This window comes from Enhydra lutris, unplaced genomic scaffold (assembly GCF_002288905.1).
Source record: "Enhydra lutris kenyoni isolate GAN:26980312 unplaced genomic scaffold, ASM228890v2 scaffoldscaffold68, whole genome shotgun sequence".
Classification (NCBI taxonomy): Eukaryota; Metazoa; Chordata; class Mammalia; order Carnivora; family Mustelidae; genus Enhydra; species Enhydra lutris.
In genome coordinates this window covers 3149668-3170637 of record NW_019154152.1, presented here as the reverse complement: position 1 = coordinate 3170637, position 20970 = coordinate 3149668, and the positions used below count along the sequence as shown (strand labels likewise).

Below are 20970 nucleotides of genomic sequence, written 5' to 3'. Positions count from 1 at the left end.
GAGCTTCTTCCGTGGGGTACTACTGTAGGCAGGGTGTGGATGAAACACCTATCTTTACCGCACTTAGACTTTGACAGGGGAAAGAGCAAATTGGAAGCAAAAAAAAAAAGATACAATCTCATACGAGTACTGAGATAAAAGTAACACTGGGTAGGAGGACAGGATGATGCCTTGGCAGCTGTTCCAGAAGGAGTGGTCAGGGAAGGCCTCTGGGGGGGAGGATTTAGTCAGAAACTTAAATAGCATGAAAAAGCGAGCCGTGCAAAGGCCCGGTGGGGCTGAGGGAACAGCGCTGTGATGAGAGAGGAAACAACAGGGGCAAGTGGCTCACGTAAGTGCAGTGAAGGGGTGAAGGGGATGGGGAGGAGAAAGACTGGAAGGATTCTTTAAGCTCATCAAACCGTTTCCAAAATTTTTTGTTGTTGTCCTGAGTGTGATTTTTATAAGAGCCATGAGAAAGTTTGTAGTTAGCAGTCAATTCCTCTGACTAGTGCTTACTTATGTCTATCAAGACCAGCAGCTGGCCTTTCCTTAGGCATGAAAACTGACAGAAGCATTCACATAAAACCTGCTCACTAGTTGCGTTTAAAAAATCATACTATATATGATCAAACTGCTTTTTATTTTATTTTGATAAAGTACAGTGAACCGCTCCCAATAAGGTCAGTACAGGGGTACATGTTCGCTGTCCTTCCCACTAACCCCACCAGCAGGGAAGATGGTGCCCCGTGTCTGGAAGCATTTCTCCACGGTTCTTCGGGTCCTCAGAGCTCCGCTAACTAGAGCTCCAGACTGTTGATGGGTGTTTTCCAGAGCTGGGGGTTAACTGTCTTCCTCTACTCCCCTCCCTCCCTTCCTTCTTCTGAACATAACCACTCTTCCTCCCTATCCCAAGGAGACCAAGTTTAATCTCTCCCAGTATTGTCATGCCCACTCCAATGGTTTGAACCCACAGGGTCTGGGAGGCGACTCCTGATGGTCTTTCCCTAAGCAGAATGGAAATGTTATATTTGTTTTATAAGCTAAACTCTGCTGATCACCATTTTTGCGTGAAAGACTCTTTCAAACACAAGGTTTTTATATGCAACCGCTTTGGAACAGAACAGAACACCTAGAGTTGTGTATGGCATTGGTATGTGTTTGTGTCTGTCCCCCTCTATTAGAATGCAGTCCCCCAAGAGCAGGGGTTTTATTTTGCTACTGTGCTCTTGCCCTTAAACCAGAGTCTGGCACACAGTAGGTTGTTGGAATTAAATGAAGCTCACAGGGCTATTGATCTTATGGAAGGCCTAAATTTCATATGCATGTCACTGGCCCCAGCACGTTCCTTTTTTTCTGCAAACCTCCTCCCTGTGTTGGAGAGTCAGGGCCTCTCTCCACCACCTCCTCCCCTGAATTTATGTCCCTAGTTCTTCACGTTCATCTCGGGCGGCTCTCTGATTCTTGGTACTGTAATTAGGTGATCCCTCCGAGCCAAATGTCCTGACCTCCTTAAATCCTTCTTTCCTTCCTTCCTTCCCTCCCGTTCTCTCCTGGGAGCTGCTCAGGGTCCTCCCAGCAGTAACTATGCCACCCTGGCCTCTCTCTCCCTGCACTGTGAGGCCCCCTTCAGTTATGGGAACCTAACCTCAATATGGGTATGGCCGAGTAGAGGTGAAAGGGTGGGACAAGAGCTCCGCCTCAACTTGCCTGTGACCTTGGGGGAACTCCTGTACCTCTCTCCAAGTCACGTCGTAGAATAAGGGAGGCAGAAGAAATGACCACTCAGTCGTCTTTTCTTTCGAAAATTATATAAAATTTGGGGTCTTCTATCTCTCACAGGGTGAAAACAAAACACTTCATTAAAGACTTGGTTTGCACACCTGTCCTCCCTCCCACGCAGCATCCGGTCACCACCAAGTGCCACTACACATGTCCCCTTACTGTCCTTAGGATGACGCAAGGTGACCACGTGTCCCGGTTTACCCACGACTTTCCTGGTTTCAGCACTGAAAGTCCCAAGTGAAGCAGGACAGTCAGTCACCTTATAAGTAGACCACAACGTCCCCAGCCTTGTTGAGGGGAGAGACAGAGCCTGCTCCGGGCGGCACACCCGTGCCCACCACAGTGGCTGGCCAACAGCAGGGACTCAGTCAGTCCCTGCTGAAAACATTGGTTCTACCTTCTGCTGAATACATCGGTACTACCTTCTCTAAGTTCCCAGCACACACACGTCGACACACTGAAGCAGAACTTGCAGTGCGGGAGAAAGGAGGCAAAAAGAAGGGGGAGGACAGTCTGTCAGGCAAGATGTCCACATACGTGCTGGTCACACTCACCATCGTCACTGCTGAACACTGAACTCAGGGCAGGAGCCTGCCTGCCACAGGGCAGCTCAAGGCTTTCAAAGGGAAAACACATTCAAGAAGCCCCTTGGAAGAGAATTGTTCCAGACCCCCGCCCAGCACTTCTGCTCCAGAGGCCAGCCAATTGCTTTGCTCATCAACCTCCACTGCAGCCCCCCTCCCCACCCCGAGAGCTTTGCCTCTGCATTCACACCCCTGAGATGTCCTCCCCCAGCACTTCTATCCTCCAGGATCCAGGGTCTGGCCCCCACACCCTCTGCTCCCAGCACCCTGCTCCCCACCTGCTCTGGGGGTCTGCCTCTCTGCTCCCTGTTCTCTGCTCACCTCCCTAGGAAGGCCCAGAGGACGTGAGGGTCACACAGGACTAACTGGCCTTCCCCTACTGATGCTTCTGGGGAAAGCCTGACTGTACAGGACCAGTTCCTTACTCATTTTGAGAAGAGCCATATTCTCCTATAAAATTAAACCATAAGGGGCACCTGGGTGGCTCAGTGGGTTAAGCCCCTGCCTTCAGCTCAGGTCATGATCTCAGAGTCCTGGGATCGAGCCCCGCATCGGGCTCTCTGCTCAGCAGGGAGCCTGCTTCCTCCTCTCTCTCTGCCTGCCTCTCTGCCTGCTTATGATCTCTGTCAAATAAATAACTAAATAAATAAATAAAAATTAAGCCATAAAAGTTCCCTTTTTACTTTTATTCTTATTCAAAGTCGAGCCATTTTCCACTAGAGACAAAAACAAGGCATTTCTGAGAGGGGAGTACTACGGCTGTCTAATAAGCTGGAATTGATGGTCATGATAAACTCAGCTTTATCGATCTCTCACATAGAAGGTGATGCGGGATGGGAGCCGCTATGCAGAGAGGCCTCTCAGTGGAGCTCCCCAAGATGGTTTTGATCTGCTTATAAAGCACATTTATATCAAGAGCTTCAGGGCCACTGTTGCCTGTGAGAGGCAGGGAAGCAGTGGCCAAGTAAGCGAGGCCAACCCCGGCTCCCGGCAGCCGGGTACCACTCTGGGCAGTGGCCAGAAGCCTCTGTGTGGCATCGGTGGATTCTCGCCTCCCTATGACCGTGGCAAGTCTACAAGCTCCCAGTCTGTCAGGGTGATAACTCATGGGGAGGCTGCTTGACCTGGGGTGGGAGGAGTGGGTAGACCTCTTCCAGGATGAAGATCAAAGTCGAATGTGAGCTGAGGCTTCCTGCCAGTGCAGGGGTCACCAAATCCAACTATGCCAGGGTGCTCGGAGCCAAGACAGGGCCTTCCTGGACCAAGCAGCAGCACAGCAGGAAGATGACACGCCCAGCTCCCCTGACTGTCCCCAGCCCCTCTTTCTTCCCAGCCTTCTCCCCGGAGGCCCTCCCCTGCAGTGGTGGTCAGCACATAAATGTTCAGGGACACCATTAACTACCTAGAACATAAACCCTGGGACAGAGCCTGGTCCCAGGGTCAGCACTGCCCTCTTGGTCCTTCAAGACTGTGAGTGTCCTCACCCTAGCCCTCCCCCACCTGCACCCACAGGACTTGCTTGCTCCTCCTCTGACCTCACTTGGGTGCACTGCTGGCTTCTTCTAGAACTTTCCAGGTGAAATAGGCTCCCAGGCTCGCCTGCATCCAGTCTGCTGGACTTAATGAAACCCACAGATGAGGGCAATGAGGAGTTTTTCATTGAGCATGAGGATAGTTAAGATTTTCACTCCCTCTGGCTGGCACCTCTATTTCCATGACGTCTACAGCTAAGGGACTGCGTGGTGCCTGCTACCCCTACTGCCCACAGACCCCGTACAGAATATTGAGAAATTATAATAGTAAGAATTTCCAGTTTCTGAGCGCTCATGATTTGCCATATACCATGCTAAGAGATGTATGGATATTTTTACTTCTCCCCACCTTTTATTCCTTCCTACAATCCTGTATGGCAAACACCATTATCCCCGTTATACAGATGAGGAAAATAGGGCTAAGACAGTAAGGTATTTGCCAGGGTGTAAACCTGGGCTCATTTGTCTCCAAAGCCTGTACTCAGAATCCCTGCTAAACTAGGTCTGTATCTTCCTTCCCACTTTCACCCAGAGATGCGTCTGGCAAAACAATGGTGTGACAAGCCAGAGACCTGGTGGGACTGGGGGGCAAAAGAGATGTCACTCTAGGCTGCTAACTCTGATGAAAGTTGGAGAGGATGCCATGCGCCCAATGTGTGCAAGGACGATAAAGTACTGTTGGGCACCCGAAGCCTGAAGCTCCTCCTGGTGCATTGTTCTCATTGGGATAAACAATCCCTGTGACTCCTCGTGTAAAGGGGTCTGAGTCTTCTGTCCCATGGCCTCATCATTTGCCCACCACTAGGGGGCCAGAGACTGATTCCTGAGCTCCATGTAGCTACCAACAGCATGGCCATCAGCATACAGGGCAGCCTGGCCCACGAGCTGTGTGTGGCCAGATCTGGCAATAGTGAAGGAGGACCAGCGACATGGCCCAGCCCTCTCTTGTGGGAAGGTTGAACGTGAGATACCCCAGAAGGCAGGAAAGGAGTCTGGGGCAGTAGCAATGATGGGGTTGGAATAGGACAGGTCAGGGAGCTGGAGATACAGACAGTCATCATTAGAGACAGCGCTCTAACACGTGAGTCAGGAGGATGCCCCTCTCGTCCATACCTGAACATGTGGCTTCCGGTTGTATGATGACGTGACCGGGCGTGAGCATCAGCTGACAAAGAACCCCACCGGTCTGTGGTTGCTGAATGAGCTCAGCTCCTTGCTCCGAGAGAACACACATGAGCCCCAGGAAGGAGAGGCCCGCTGTGATTCCTGGGCTAGAACGGGATCCCCCGTCAGACTCCCACGGCCTCCTTTGGCTCACTTGCACGTCACTTTCATGCCATCGCAACATGTTTTTATGTGATTATTGAACAAACACCAGCATCTCCACTAGCCTCTAAACTACACGAGGTCAAGACCACATCTGATTTACTCACCAGGTATCACTAGTACCTTGTACCGCACTCAGCACAGAGTAGAAACTCAGAAGCCCTGGATGTCTGGCTGAATGAACAAATGAATCGGTACTTGAATGGCGAACAAGAAAACTAATGCAGGTCCATGAAAGGCCTATGGGTGGGAATTTCAGCATGACCCGGCAGAGCAGCCATCACTGAGCTGAACAGTAAGTCACTGACAGAGCCCTGGACGACTTCCTCACATGAAAAGAGCTGCTGTAAAAATCGTCACGAACTTGGTGCCTGAGAACAACACAAATGCATTATTTTACGAGGAAAGTACAAAGGGACTCAGTAACATGCAGGAGGTCACGCAGTTTGTAAATGAGAGCCCGGGCCTCGCAACCCACATTTTAAACATTGCTCTGCAATGTGCGCAGAAGCTTCATCTGTTTGCCATGTTATCAGGTTTCTCTTATCCTCCCACACACCAGCACGGTACATGGAGCCAGGGTGGGGATATCCAGAGGCTTTGGGGACCTGGCGAGATGCCACATCTGGCTCAGCTGTGGAAGAGATGGCGGACATCTAAGAACTGGGAGCTTTAACTGTCTGCAAGGCGAGGGAAACAGGCCAGTCTGATAAGAAACCACAGATAGGTAAACTACTCAGTAGATGCGATCATCAAAGTGTCCAGCTTTCATCCAGAGGGAGAGCTTCTACAAACATCTTTCAGGTGATTATACCAATTTAGAGAAAGGATCTGCTATATCAAATGTCGATTGTAAGTAGGACAAGAGGGAAAAGAGTCATTTGAAATGTAAACACCCGTCAGGAAGAAAGGAAACCATTTGTTCCTAAAACATCTTACTAGAAATCCAGGGGAAATGGAATCCCTGGGGCTACATGGACAGCAGCCCAGGGAACAAGCCACGTCAGGGACTGAGTGTCTCTGTGTGGCAAGTTTGTGGGTGAGCAGATCAGGCCTGTGGTAAGGAGAAAGTGAGGTGGGGGGAGGTGGGCCCCAGGTCAGAAAAAAGAGGATGGGGCATCTTTGCTCTCCATCAGACCTGGCTCCGGCCTCCTCCCCAGAACTCTGGGGCTGGAGAGAAATCACTCTATTTGACCCGCCTGGCCCACCTCTCCCCTAGTGCCGGTGTCTATGGCCTGTCCCATGTGGCTTCTTGTCCACACAGCAGTCCTCTGGGTACTTAAAGTCATGGTCATGTCCCCCCAAGCCATCCCTGTTACAGATCTAAGACCCAGATGACACATGTAACAAAAAGTTAAATAGCAGTTACTCTGTGTCAGGCAGTGTTCTAACTATTACCATCGCTACTTTGTACATAGGAAAATCAAGGCATAGAGATGCTGGGGAACGAGTTGGAGCTGAACCAGCTCGCACCAGTACTCCATAATATAAGCAGAAACTGCATCTGTTTGTCATGTTCCCTACTTTCTCTCTTGGCTCCTTCTCCTCTGAACATACTCCTTTCTCTCTATCCCTTAAAATCCAATTCTGCATTTGCCATCTGAGTGGCAAAATAGACAAAACTATCACCTCCCCCTGTAAAGACATTATATTTCTATTAATACAGCTCTAGATTATATTATCTTTAAGAGCAGCCCACATGATACTCTTGGCCCATAACAAGCTTCACATTAAGAACTGTTTTCAGAACTGTTTTCCCTCAAGGGCTTTAGGAAAGGAGTGTGACCCCACCCCCAATTGTGCCTGGTTAACATTTTCAATGCAATAGCAGAATCACTACTAAGGTTTCCCCCCCACTTTGTTTGGAGGATACTGTCAGGGAGGACACATCTACAGATCTCTGGATCGCCTCCATAGAGCCACGATCCCAAACCAGAAAAGGTCATCCGGGCCGGGGAGGGCAAGGGTGACAAGGCAGTGTCCTAAAGACACAAGACCCAGCTCAACATACTTGCTCTGCCACATACCACCTGTGGGAACTTGAGTAAGTTTCTCAACTTGACAAATACTCAGTATTCTTTTATAGGAAACAGGAATAATAATAATGACCTCCAAGAGACGGGAGGATGAAGTGAAATTAGAAAATACACATCAAGCAGTCAGCCCAGCATGGGGCATACAGTAAGTGAGCCAGTGGCGGGTCTTAGTCAACATCATTAGCCCCTGGGTAGCAACTCCCACATGGTCCAGCGATCAGGATCCCAGCTGCTCCCCCTAGAACCATCCCCTTTGTCCCCCGGGGCCAGGTGCTTAATTTTGGGGGCCCAGAGCAAAGGGAAAAGATGGTGGTATTCACAAATTATTCTGAGTTTTAGCCCAGTGACGACAGAGCTTTGAAACCAAGCACAGGGCCTCTCCAGCATCCCCAGGATCCTGTGCGAGAGGCTGCACACTGCGTGAGTTTCCTAACACTAATACTGCTGCTGCAAGAAAGCACTACACACCTGGTGGCTTAGAACCACACACATTTATTATCCTGCCATTCTGGGGGTCAAAAGTCTGACGCAGGCCTCACGCAGCGAAAATCACAGTGTTGGCAGTGCTGCATTCCTTTCTGGAGGCTCACGGTGATCATCGGTTTTCCTGCGTTTTCCCAGTATCTAAAGCTTGCCCACGTGCCTTGGTTTACGGCTCTTTCCTGTCTTCAAGGCCAACAATGGTTAGTAAAGGGCTGATCCCTCTGCAATCCCGCTGGCCTGACTCTTCTGCCTCTCTCTTCCACTTGTAAGTGCCCTGTGATTACACGAGGCCCATCCCGATAATCCAGGATAATCTCTTTATTTTAAAAGCAGCTGACGAAGGACCTTAATTCCATCTGCAACCTTGATTCTCCTTTGCCATGTACTAGACCATAGTCATAGGTTCCAGGGATTAGAACATGGGTGCCCTTGGGAGACAGTTACTCTGTCTACTCTACATAGCCAGCCAGACCTGCCGGCCCACCAAGTCCAGAGATCTCTGCTATGTGTCTAGAGTCTGCACCCCGAGGACCCTACAGCCCTCTGATCCATTCAGGCAAACCTGTGGCCACACCCCAGTGGTGGCAGCAAACACCCAGTCACCTTGGATGGACTCTAACCTGCTCCTAGGGGGCCCGAGCCCCTGGCTCCAGGCTGCATGTTTTCTCTGCTATAATCCCATTCCAGATCTTTCTGCTTGGATATTCACACAGGACCTCTCTGGTTCAGGAATAGGGCTGGGGTGTGTGTGGGTGTGCGTGTGCATGTGTGTGTGTGTGTGTGTGTGTGTGCATGTGCACATACCCGTCCCAGTTGCTCCATCCTGGGGCTGCAGAAAATAGTCTAACCCCCACCCTTAGTCATCCCCCCATGCCTTGGTCTCAAGCTTGAGCCCCCTAGTCCCTAGTCAAGCCAAAAGCCAGTCCACACTACCCCCTGTGGGGGAGGGACAAGGACCTCTGGGGACACTGGAAAGAAAGAAGACATGATCACTGACAGACTCAGGAGACTGAAGGTCTCCCGGCGAGAGGCAGGAATAGAACCTGCCAAGGCTCTGCCCTGAACTACCTTGGAGGTAGGCCATAGAGTTGCCATGGCAACTTAAAGCCTTGAAGCTTACCACCCGGAGCTCCCTTTCTCCTACCCACACCCAAATGCCCACTAGCTCAGGCACTTGTCCCTTACACTTTCTGCAGCTCCTGTTCGGGAATACCACTGCCCGAAGGAAAAAATGAGGCATGCACCTGTTGTTGTGAAACCATGGACTCCCATATGCCACCTGCTCGACCTGCTGCCGCTGGCTGGGGGCCTGCCTGTACGTTCCTGGCCTGAGCTGGTGAGTGGCTTCAAATGCTCATGATCCTCCTCCCCCACAATCACAACTCATCTTCTCAGTGGTCCCCCAAAGATGCTGCCTCCATCCTCTCTTTTCATCCTACCCGTAGAGACCGTCCTGATCGCTTTCTTACTTATGATTAAAAAAAAAAAAAAAAAAAGCTTCATCTGCATGCAGTAAAATTCACAGATCTTAAGTGCATTTGATGAGTTTTGACAAACGTAATCCACACCCCAATAACACTTGCTTTTCCCCTCTTCTCTTTTCACCCCTGGTGGGTTATTTGGGAGACTACAGACAAGGAGGAGGAGGGTGGGTCCTCTGTGTGCTCAAGCACACCGGGAGAGCCACAGGAACGTTTGGAATTTGCATCTGGGCGTGGGAGAGACGGGGCCTAGTCCAGCCAGCCTGACATGCAGCTTCTCTCCCCCTCAGTCCTGAGGCCTAGGTGTCGGCAACCTAGAAAGTAAGAAGGCAAATCCCTGCCCAGATCTGGCAAAGGCCTCTCCTGGGGTGACATCCAGGGGGATCACCAGAGGAAGACACCAATGTCCATTCTCTCCTGAGTCTTTTCACCTGGGTGATGCTTGTTAAAACAATGAAGGGAGAATGAATGGCATTTTGATTTCCCTCAAAGCCAGCTGTCCTGGAGCCTTGAGGAAATCTGTCCTTTCTCTGCACAGACTTAAGAATCCAGAAGAGGCTAATAAAACTGACACGTTTCTGGTTCCTCTGTCCTCCCTTCCCCAGGGGAGTGCCATCATAACTAGTCAAAGGAGGCTCCTTGCAGATGTCTCTCCAGATCCGTCCTCCCTGTTACAGAGGGCACAGAAGAACAGGGCTTCCATGGGCCATCCAATTCCAGCCCTGACTTACTCCAAACCTACAAGAATGGATCTTCTGCAAAGAGGCCAGGAGATGGTCTGCAAGCTTTCGGATCCCCTGCCCTGCTCTCCCACCACCTTCCATATAGGTTCCCGCTATGGTGTAAGCCCCTCGAGGTTTCCCTGCCTGGTGCTTTACTGGGTGCCTGGCATACACTTGGAGCTCAATACATGTTTGTGGGATGAATAAATTAATAAATCCTAGCAAGCAGCTGGATGGACTTTTCTGCTTCTGGTTACGTCTCCTGCTGTGTATAAGGCCCTGGGTGTAGAATGGTCCCTTCAGCCAGATGACAAAAGTGGGTCAGATCGCCTCTTTCGGCACCAAGAAAGGAGACAAAATAAGGGGCCAGCCAGAGATGATGGAAGAGAGGGTGGAGCGGGATTTGGAACACCCATATCCCAGTCCAGGAATGAAGCCAAGCATAACGTCAGGGTTAGCACTTGGAAGAGCAAACCCAAGAATACAAAGAGCAAAGTGCAAAATCCAAGGACACCTCTGGGAACAGAAGTCCTCAAGGACACTGAGAATGAAGCAGGAACCACTTGACCAGACTCTTCTGGAGACTGTCCTCAGCACAGTGCTTCGTCTCCAGATGCTAGCCACCCCCACCCACCCTGCCTCATATCCTAACATTACTTGCAGCAAAGACATCATCCCCAGCCTTGATAATGGGCTTTATGTTCGCCACAACAGTTTTTCCAGCACTCAGAGACTTTCCCAACTCAGACACACCAATCGGCCCGTGCTACATACTGATAAAGCAGTCCCCATCCCCATTAGAGTGCCACCAATGGACACTCCAAGGCAGTAAGCATGGTGGCAGTTACAAACACAAATTCTATTGCCAGACTAACTGGGCTCAAACCCCAGCCCTGCCACTAGCAGTCTTGCACAGAGGTTATAGTCTCTCCATGCCTCAGTTTCCTCTTTGGTAAAATGGGAACAAATAATAATACTGTCAGATAATAAAAAATATATATATTGGTCTCTGCCCCTGGCTTCTGCTAATAGTTGGTCTTTGGTCTTTGATCCCAGTTCCTGACATGGAGATCCTAAAACCCTTGTCATTTCCTGAGTGACAGGAGTGTCTGACACAGAGTTCCTAAGTCCCTTGGAATTTCCTGGGTGATGGAAGCATCTTTGGATCTAATGAGGTGATTCTTGTGGGCCCTGAATGAAGGCCGGTCACCAGAAAGACCAAGCTTTGATTCGAAGTCTGGAACTTTTGGCTTCACCTCTGACTCAATCCTCTGGACAGAGGAAAGGGGCTGGGAAGTGAGTTAATAATGCATCGTGCCTACATGATGAAGCCTCCATGCAGATCCTCAAAGCATCGGGTTCAGAGAGTTTCCAGGTTGCTTCCAGGAGGATCCTATACCCCCAGTCCATGGGGACAGAAGCTCCTGTGCCGGGGACCCTCCCGGGCCTCATATATATCTCCTCATCAGACTGCTCATCTATGTCCTGTATTACGTCCTTTGGAATCCACCGCTAAGTGTAAGCATTTCCCTGAGTTCTGTGCCACTGCTAGCAAATGACTGAACTCCAGGACAAGTGGTGGGGACCTCCCTTTACAACTGGACAGAAGCACAGGTGACAACTGAGACTGGTGACTGGCCTCTGGAGAGGGGACAGTGTCGTGGGACTGAGCCCATAGCTGGCGGGACTGACGCTAACTGCTGGTAGGTAGTGCTAGAACCAAAATGAATTGTAGGGCCCCCAGCTAGGGTCACAGGCGTGGCTGGTATGGAAAAGCCTCAGAGAGCTGGGCTCAGAGGGACTGTGAGTAGGACAGTCAAGAACAGTGTGCGATTCCCAGACGAGTCCCTATTCCAGAAGGTTACTGCAAGGTGTCAAATAGTTAACAGAAATCAAGTGCCAAACATGTCCCAGCAAACATGGCTCAGGCTACAGAAATGTTTGCCAGTGTAATTTGGAATGGGATGATAGTAAAGACTTTGAAAAAAATGTTTCCAAAATGAGTGAAACAGGATAAGCTAGGAAGCAATGACCTTGTTACAACACAGGAATGTTTTTAGTGAAATTAACAAAGAGAGGCCCTGTTTCAGCTAAGCACACCCTTGTTTTTGAGTGGTTCACCAACAGCTCTCTGATCTTGGATGTGTGTCTGGCACGGGATCTGAAGTAGAACTGGATAGAGCTTTCCAAGTCCATGTGCAAAGAGAAACTGCATCCTTAACGCCCCTGCAGAGAACATGGGTGGAGGCTCACAGGGAGGGCTCAGCTCTGCCTTCTATCAGAGATGCCATTTTTCCTTCTATGAAAAGTCACCTTGCTCCAAGGCGGTGTGGGGCGGCGGGGGGGGGGGGCTGGAGGAAGCTCTATAAACTGCAGCTCTGTGTGGAGGGAAGGTCTCTCTGTTACGATTATTGCTCAGAATTCTGCCCGCCTGGAGTCCTTTAGAGATCCTTTGTCCGCAAACTCAGGAAGCCCAGGCTGGACCCCCTACCTGCCGCCTGAAATGTGCTACCTGCAGAGAGTGCTTGCAAGGGAGGCCTGCCCTTCTGAGAAAAGCCTCATGGCCTCCGTCCCCTCCACCCTTCACCCTCCTGTTTCTCTCCTGGCAAGTGGGGAGGAACAGTGACAGGGCACATCTCTCAATGAAGAGTTAAGGGGCTCCGGTGTCGGTTGGCTCCTAATAAGACAGCTGCGGGCCACCCTCAAAGGCCAGGATTTGGCATCTGGACACATGGGGTCGGGTCTCAGCTCAGCTACATATCCAGCTGTGTGATCTCAGACACAGCAATTGTTCCTCAGTTTCCCCAACTCTGAATGGGGAGAATGTGCCAGCCCCTTCCCCACCGCCGCTGCCGGTGGGTGTGGTCCGGGCAGGAAGGGCATTCTCAGAGCATCAAGCCCCGTGTAAATACCAGTCATTGCTACAGTCATGTTGCAGTCTGTAAGATCCACCATTTCCAGAGCTTCCTTCTCAGTTCCCCTTTAATTTGGAACAAATCTGCATAGAGCGAGGCCTGAGCTTGACGTGAGAGCTGGTTGCAAAGTCTGCAGCTCCTGTGCCTGCCAAGATCAAGGCCAAGGCCCCTGCGAGAGTCCTGGGGTCCCAACTCCTCTGATGATCCTTTTTCTGGAGCCTCAAGGTTCTGCCCATATCAGACCTGGATCTCTGCAGCCCCAGGCATGGTCTCTGCAGCACTTTCAGGGGGCTGAGAGCCTGGGGCATTGAGATAAAGTCACCCTTGGGATCCTCCCAGAAGCCAATTCCATCCCAACACCTGTATACTGCCATCATGGTCCATGCTACCACCACCTCTCACCGGGATAGGCAGAAGCCTCCTATCTGGTCTCCCTGCCCTCCTAGGCCCTTTCATTCTGTTCTCAACACAGGAGCCATGGGGACCTTTGAAAATGCCAAGCACTTCCCTTCGTTCCCCATCTCACAGAGTATAAGCACACCCCGTGCAGCAGCCTATAAAGCCCTTTGCCTGCGATTCTCAACCTGGGCTGCTTCCTGGAATCACCCGAGAGCCCTAAACAATACAGATACAGAGGGCCACCTCTAGAAACTCCTACCTAATTGGTCTAGGGTGTGGCCCTGGCATCATGATTATTCTAAAGCTCCCTAGGAGTTCAATGTGCAGCCAAGTTTGAAAACCACTGCCCTACTTGACCTGCTTCCTGTGGCCCCTCTGACTTCATCTCCAACTACCACCTTCTTGCTTCCTCCGTTCCAGCTGCATGGGCCTCCTTTTTCAAACGTGCCATGCACACTTCTACCTCAGGACCTTTGTACTTGCTGGTCCCTCCACCTAGAAAATTTCCCCCCAGGTGTCCATGTGGCTCCCTTCCTCATCTCTTCAGGATGTTTGCTCAAATGTCACCTTCTTAGTGAGGGCATTTCTGACAACCCCACTAAAAATTCAACCCCTCTTCCTATCCCAGGAAGTCCCTACTTCCTTTCTATTTCTTCATAGCATCTGCTACCATGTAACAGGCTACATATTTTACTTCTCTGTTTTCTTTAATATGCGTCCTGGCCTATCTAGAATGTAAACTCTGCAAGGGTAAGGATTCCCGTCTGTTTTGTTCACTACTCTTTCCCTGTGCCTAGACTACGCTGGCATATATAATTATCAGTAAATATCCTTTAAATGAATATAGACTCTTCTAGCCCTTGTATGTCCTCAGCTGCTCTTTCATCCCTAGAGCCCAGCCAAGTTCTCCTTGGGCCAGGAAAAACCATTCTCAATGATACAGTATATAGCATGAGCTCAGTAAGTGTCTATGGGACTGAACTGAACTTTTCTCCCTAAAAGAACATAGCCTCCAAACCCAGCAGCAAGATCTTTCCTGAAAAAGATCTTTATATCTGTCTTCCAGATATAAGCTCACTGTAGTTTGCAGCTTTAAGAAAAATTTAAAAATAAAGGAGAAAGAGGGGGAAAGAAGGTTGGGGGGGGAGCTCACAAAAGTTAATGAGATTTTCTCAGCTATGGTACGTGCCCACACTTTTAATAATTAGGAGTAATAAAAATTCTAACTGAACCTTAAAGGAACATTTTCTGTAACAAAGAGAAAAGTCAAGACAGACTTCTGTGTCGGGTGTAATGACTTGTTAGCCCTGGAAGATGGATATACTTTAAATACTAATTTATGGAAAAAAAAATAATTGTTCATAAAAATGCAACTAATTGGGTTAAAAAGACTTATTAACAGGAACACCGGATAACTCTAGAGCCCATAAGGAATAAATTACATTATTAATCCTCAGCGTCTCTCATGGAAAAAGCCTTCCCCCTGCTTAGCAGATGGAGAAACTGAGGCTCTGGAAGGAGGAGGAGGAAATGACTTGCCCCATGAAGGCCGAGGGCACAAACCCTGGCTGAAGCAGGAGAGGGACCCAGGAGTCTGAATGCCCTGTTCTGACCCTGTTCCTGGCACCGTGGTGACCCCCATCTCCCCACAGGCAGGTCGACATGGGCCCAGCCACTGACTCTGCTCACCCACTGGGTCTGAGGTCAGGCAGGGGCCGGTCGAGGGGCAGGCGGTCACTGAGGTAGGCATTGTAGCCGTAGTACTGGAACTGCTTCAGGGCCACACGCCGGCCTTCAGGGCTGAGCTCCTGGCCCCAGTGTGCAAACAGAGAGGAGTCTGTGAAGGGCTCAGCTTCTGCCTCCTCAGGCTTGGCGGGAGTCTCTGGAGAAAGAAGGGACAAGGAGACAGTGGGTCAGAGTGCACCCCTGCAAATGCCATGACAACCCCTCCCCCTCCCTTACCATCACCTTGGGTAAAACAATCTTATCCCCGTATTTGGGGGCTTTGGGGAAAATAGACTGTAATCTTCATGCTTCCTCAAACTCATTTATTCATCCATCCATCCATCCATCCATCCATCCATCCATCCATCCCACAACCACTAGGCACACGGGATATAGAAGTACATCCTACAGGGTCTACCGAGAGGTTGACAGATATCATGCCCATGCCCCATGGCTTCAAGTCAGAATGCCCTCCTTTCCCCACCAGAGATGCTAGCCCTAGCCCTCAAATGGGCTTCCATTTCTCTTTGCCAAGATCGCACCCCCACTCCCTGCCAGTCCGGAGCCTGCTCCATACCCAGGTCCCCTCGCCGGACTTCTTGCCCACCTTCCTCTCCATTGTCTGGTCTGCTGTGAGTGGCCTGGCCCAGCTAAGTGCCATTTATCTGGCTCTAAGGACCCCAACCAGACTGCCTTCTGAGGCTTCCAGGCTGTGCCTACCAGAACAAGGAATCAGTGGTACAGAGTCACCCATGCACTCTACACATTGTTCACTGGACCCCTGGTAGATCTGTGGGTAAGGACAGCCCCAAACCAGGTCATGAGCTCATGGTTTCCCTGGAGTTTTCTAAGAAAATGAAAGGGACATTATTACCCATAAGAGCGGAAGTTTTGGATTCCACACAGACATGGATTCAAATAAATCCCTGCTCCACCATTCACTGGCTATAGGGCCACAAGCAAACACTCAACCTCTCTGCGTCTTGCTTCCCATTTGTAGTGCGGGTATGCTAATACCAACCCACCTGTCACCCCCACCTCCCAGAATCTGAAAGGATCACATAAATAATGTACATACAGCACTTGGGCCAGCATATGACTCAGAAAGGTACACAATACATGGTACCTGGCATAGCGCCTAGCAAGGGGAGCCTGGCCGGTCATTTGAGTCTCTCTTTTATGGGGGTAACAGGCAGGTCTTGCCAGGACATAGGTTGATGGGCCAGAACTTTGGAATTCATTCTGAGAGACAGGTAGTCAAGGTCAGAAATCAGAGAAATTGGACAGAGATGCTAAGGCCACTGGATGGTACCCTTCAAGCTCATAACATGATGTAAATGAGAGATGGTGCTAGAAGCCTGGAATGAGCTAGAGACCAGAGGAAGCAGAAGCAGGTTAGGGGCAGAAGACGCAGGCTTGGAACACTTGCCAATGTCCCCTCAGCCATCCATACAAAGCCTGTGGGCATATGACACACATCTATGCCAGGAGCCAGGCAAGGACCTAAGGTTCCCAGGTCTCCCAGGTTGGGGAGCTCAGTGCTGCAGACACAGCTCTTACTCCCCTCTTCCTCTTGGGGGACTCTTGTGAGAACCAATCTGAGAGAGGGGAAGAGGACTTCCAACACCCAGGATCCTCCCACTGTAGAAGGGGTGCCCTGGGGGACGAAGCCTCTTTCAGTGCAGGTGCACGAAGGCTGTCATTGAGAGAAGGGGACTTTTGTGACTCCCCACAAATTAGAGAGTCCTTGATTCTGAAGCAGAGCAAGTACACCGATGGCAGAGACTTTAGTGAGAGAGATGTCCAAAGACGTGTCATCAGGGCTGGAACACCCAGGCGCTGGGTAAACCTGTGGAGGCACCTCACCTCTCCTGACCTGACTCACTCATAAGGAAGCAAAACAGGGGACAGTCAGTCCAGGGAGGCCTATCTCCCGAGGCAGCAATCCTGACCAACTACACCACACTAGGTCCATGTGGCCATGGGCTGGGACACCCATGAGTTCACAGATAGACATGGCAGACCGATTTTCCTTAAAGGGATGGAAGAACTCAGCTATACAACAGATTAGGACCGAATAATGAGTAAAATGCAAACCACGTAGCATTTCTATGACCAAACAAGAAATGTGGTGGTCACCTAAGGTTCCATCCCAGAACCCGGGGCACACTTGTCCCCGCCTCCTCACAAGGCATGTGTGAAGGGAGGCCCAGGGCTCACGTGATCGTAAAGGCCCTTGCTATCTCTCAGATGTATGAGGTACTCATTTGGAATGCTGGGGGTGGTAAAAATCTAAAACAGTGAGCCAACGGAATCATATAATATTTAAAAGAAATGGAGTTTTGGGGCACCTGGGTGGCTCAGTGGGTTAAAGCCTCTGCCTTCGGCTCAGGTCATGATCCCAGGGTCCTGGGATCGAGCCCCGCATCAGGCTCTTTGCTCAGCGGGGAGCCTGCTTCCTCCTCTCTCTCTGCCTGTCTCTCTACCTACTTGTGATCTCTATCTGTCAAATGAATAAATTTAAAAAAAAATCTTTAAAAAAAAAAGAAATGGAGTTTTACTGCTCTCACATACCTACCTAAATGGATATTACCAAGTCAAATGAGATCAGTTAATGAAAAAATTATGATTCACAATTAGACCTGTGTTGCATAAAAATGTATTATAAACATATTCAAGACCGGGGTTCTACCATATGCTCCCGTTGTTTTGTTCAGCATAGGGTTAAACCACAACAAACCAGAAAGCCGTGGGTCTTGAATGAGAAATCAGGGGCAAGGCAGTGCAAGAAGTCCTCTCTGTTGAATTCCTGCCCAGAGCCAAGCACCGTGCTGGCCCGATGTCTTTACCTAAAGTTATCTCTGTCTTGCTCACAGGTGTGGACTCCATGAGGGGAGGTCGACTTCTGTCTCATTCCCTGCTGTGCCCCCAGCCCAGTACACATCTCTTATGAGGGCCTCCATAAACGATTTCATTTAATTAATTAATTCATTTTTGGAAGCAAAGAAAGTTTCATTATCACAAGGACAGCCCATTGAGAATGTTGGCTCTCATTCCCAAAGCTTCATTGCCCGCTGAAGCCGAGGGACAGCTTATGTATGTTTGGGGAAAGAGGGGAATACGTGGGGGCGGGGGGCGCGTGAAGAAACCTCGAAAAGGCAGGCCTTCAAACCTCTGGAGCTCTGCATTTTTCTGGAAAATGAAGCACCTGGAATGCTTGTGTATATCAGTTAATTTGAAGACAAATGTGTCTCTCGACTCTCCATTAGGATTCTATGATCACTGGGTAAACAGGGAGTAGGGGTAAAAAACAAAGTTAATGATTGATCGAGCATGAGGTTAAGGGGTGCATAATATATCATCAAGGGAATAAAACGCAACCTGTGGCTAAGGTAATAAAGTGACTAATACATACAGTCCTGCACATGCTCTCGAAACAAGTCCAGGAACCACACGTCTGTGGGAATATCATCAAGGGAATAAAACGCGACCTGCGGCTAAGGTAATAAAGTGACTAATACATACAGTCTTGCACATGCTCTCGAAACAAGTCCAGGAACCACACGTCTGGCCTCAGTTGTTTAGAATTGTGAGGTCTATTTTCCACATATGTTTAGGTCTGCTCAGCTTCCTCTTGTTAATTTTCCATAAACCATTTTAAATAAGTTAGTTGATAAGCACCCCATTGTGGTTAGTTATTAGGCATGAAGAAACCAAAGGAAAAGGTTAAAGGACCAATCCAAGGTCACCCAGTTTGTCAGGGGGCATTGGCGAAAGGTCTGGCTTCCTCTCAACTGTACATTCTTCCCTCTATACCACAAATGGCAAACGCTAGTCTGAGGGCCAAATCTGGCCCACCACGTTATTTTGTAAATAAGGCTTTACTGGAAAACAGCCTCAACCATGGGCTTACATATCATCTACAGCTGCTTTAGACCTCCAGGGCCAAGTCAAGTATGTGCAACAGAGCCCACGTGGCCTAAAAAATTGAAAATACTTAACCATCTTGTCCTTTACGAAAATGCGTGCTGACCCCCTGCTCTACCTTACATGTGACATCCGAAGGACTGGTTAAGAGGACTGGTTATATCAGAATCTGGGTTTTACACTCCAGATCTACCATTTGCTGGTTTAGTCTAGCTTACCGGCACCTGTTTCCCCAACCAGAAAATATCGTCGATAATATTAGTACCTTTCTCATAGAGCATGTGTGCATATTTGATAAGATGTTCCACGTACGGAGCTTAGCACAGGGCCTAGCACGTCATGAATGTTAGCTGCTGAGGAACCACAGAGACCCACAGCCCCACCAGAGTGCCCTTCTCGCAACACCTCTTGAGTTCAGATGGGGAAGATAAATGGTCCTGTCCTGAGGTCCCCAGCTCTGAAAGATGTTGCTGTCTAGCTCCCAGAGGAAGGGTTTCCACATCCACTGACAAGGCCCTTAGCTGGGCCTTGACCCAACAACTCCCTTCTCTCTCTAGTAAGAAAGCAGCCCTACATGGTCATCAGCAAAGGAGGCTCGTCTTTGACATGATAGTGTGACAGGCAAACAGGCTCCAGGGAAATGCCAAGGTCGGGGCCTCTGGAAGGGTCCAGGGGCATCTGGACACATCTGGTGACGGACCAGACCAAGAGCTGTCTGTCACCCCGGGAGGAGGCACTTGTCAGGAGCAGACTTGGGCTCTACTTAAGTATAGCATTTCCTACTGGGGTCCAGACCTATTTGGGCGCACCTGACCAACCGAGGGGCACTCCCCAAGGACAGCTCACTTGTGGCCGAGATTAAGCAGGGCACAGTAAACACAGCCTGGACCACAGCCAGAGTTTAGAGGTTCTGAGTACAGCCCAGATCCTCTAACCCCTGCCCGTTTCTCACCCAGCCCGGGTGCTCATCTGGGTCCCAGGGAGAACAGGCCAGGAGCGAACACTGAAAGGCCCTTCCTTCCACCAGACAGACACACAGCCCCTGTGTAATGCTCAGTCAGGGAGGCATTCCCCCAAATTCCCTCGCTATGAGCTCTGTGGCATGGGCAGGTGGGAGCCCCGTGGGACATGGCAGACCCACAGGCTGTGGGTGGGGACACTGCCAGGCTATGCCCCTCTCTGCACCGTACCTCCAACAGCTAACTGTCTCCTCAGCATGAAAGACCGAGGTCCTTCACTTAGTCCCTGACACAGAGAAGGCCTTACAAGGCTCCTGGTGATCAAGACCCTAAGAGCTCACCCCCTCCCCCTCCCCCGCCCCCTTGTCTTCTCTACTCCAACCACACTGGCCCCTCACCAGACTCACCACACACCTCAGGGCCTTTGTTCTTGTGCTTCTGTCTACACCCCGTGGCTAGCTCCCCTCACTTCCTTTACCTCTTTCCTCAGAAGTCATTTTCTCTGTAAAGCCTTTTCTAAACATTCGATCTCCGAGTTCCCTCTGCACCCACTGAAGTCCTTTTTGTATTTGTCTTGCTTGTTGTCTTTCCTGACTCAAACGTGAGCTCCGTGAAGTCAGGGATTTGCTCTGTTCTCTGAGGAACCCCCAGTGCTTAGAACAGTGCCCGTTCTGGCAGGTGCTTAATGAGCATCAGGAAGATGAATGGAGTAGCAGCAGCAAGACGGGAGAGGAGTCAGTGAGCCCCCGATCCGTTAGGGATTCCCCACGTCCTCCGAGGGAGCTGAAAGGGGCTTAGAGTCCTGTGTCAGCAAGCAGGAATGTGAAGCCCGGAAAGGGCGGGCAAAGTCCAGCTGTGGGCAGTTAATTTCCTACCTAGGTCACTTACACACAGCCTTTTGAGATGATCGGTATGCTCTTAGAAGCTTCTCAGGGAGTCCCACGGAATGTGGTCATTGGTAGCCAACCCCTGCCCCTCTCTCAGGACTCTTTGGCAAATCTCTTACATCAGAGAATTACCTGGAATCTCTCCCAAGCATCCAGAACAGGACAGTGCACGGAGGAACCACCCCAAAAAGCACGGAGAGAAGAGAGACAAGGAAGGAGAGAGGAAAGGC

The 20970-nt window shown here is 50.1% G+C and overlaps 1 protein-coding gene across 1 annotated transcript in view; it reads right to left on the bottom strand.

Moving 5' to 3' along the window:
• The window catches only part of LOC111159475 (polypeptide N-acetylgalactosaminyltransferase 18), a 342809-nt gene that overhangs the window by 155352 nt on the left and 166487 nt on the right, over positions 1-20970 (bottom strand). The window contains exon 2 of the mRNA XM_022521983.1: positions 14932-15124. Within this exon, the coding sequence (XP_022377691.1) occupies positions 14932-15124 (193 nt within the window). The remainder of the gene's footprint in view (positions 1-14931; positions 15125-20970) is intronic.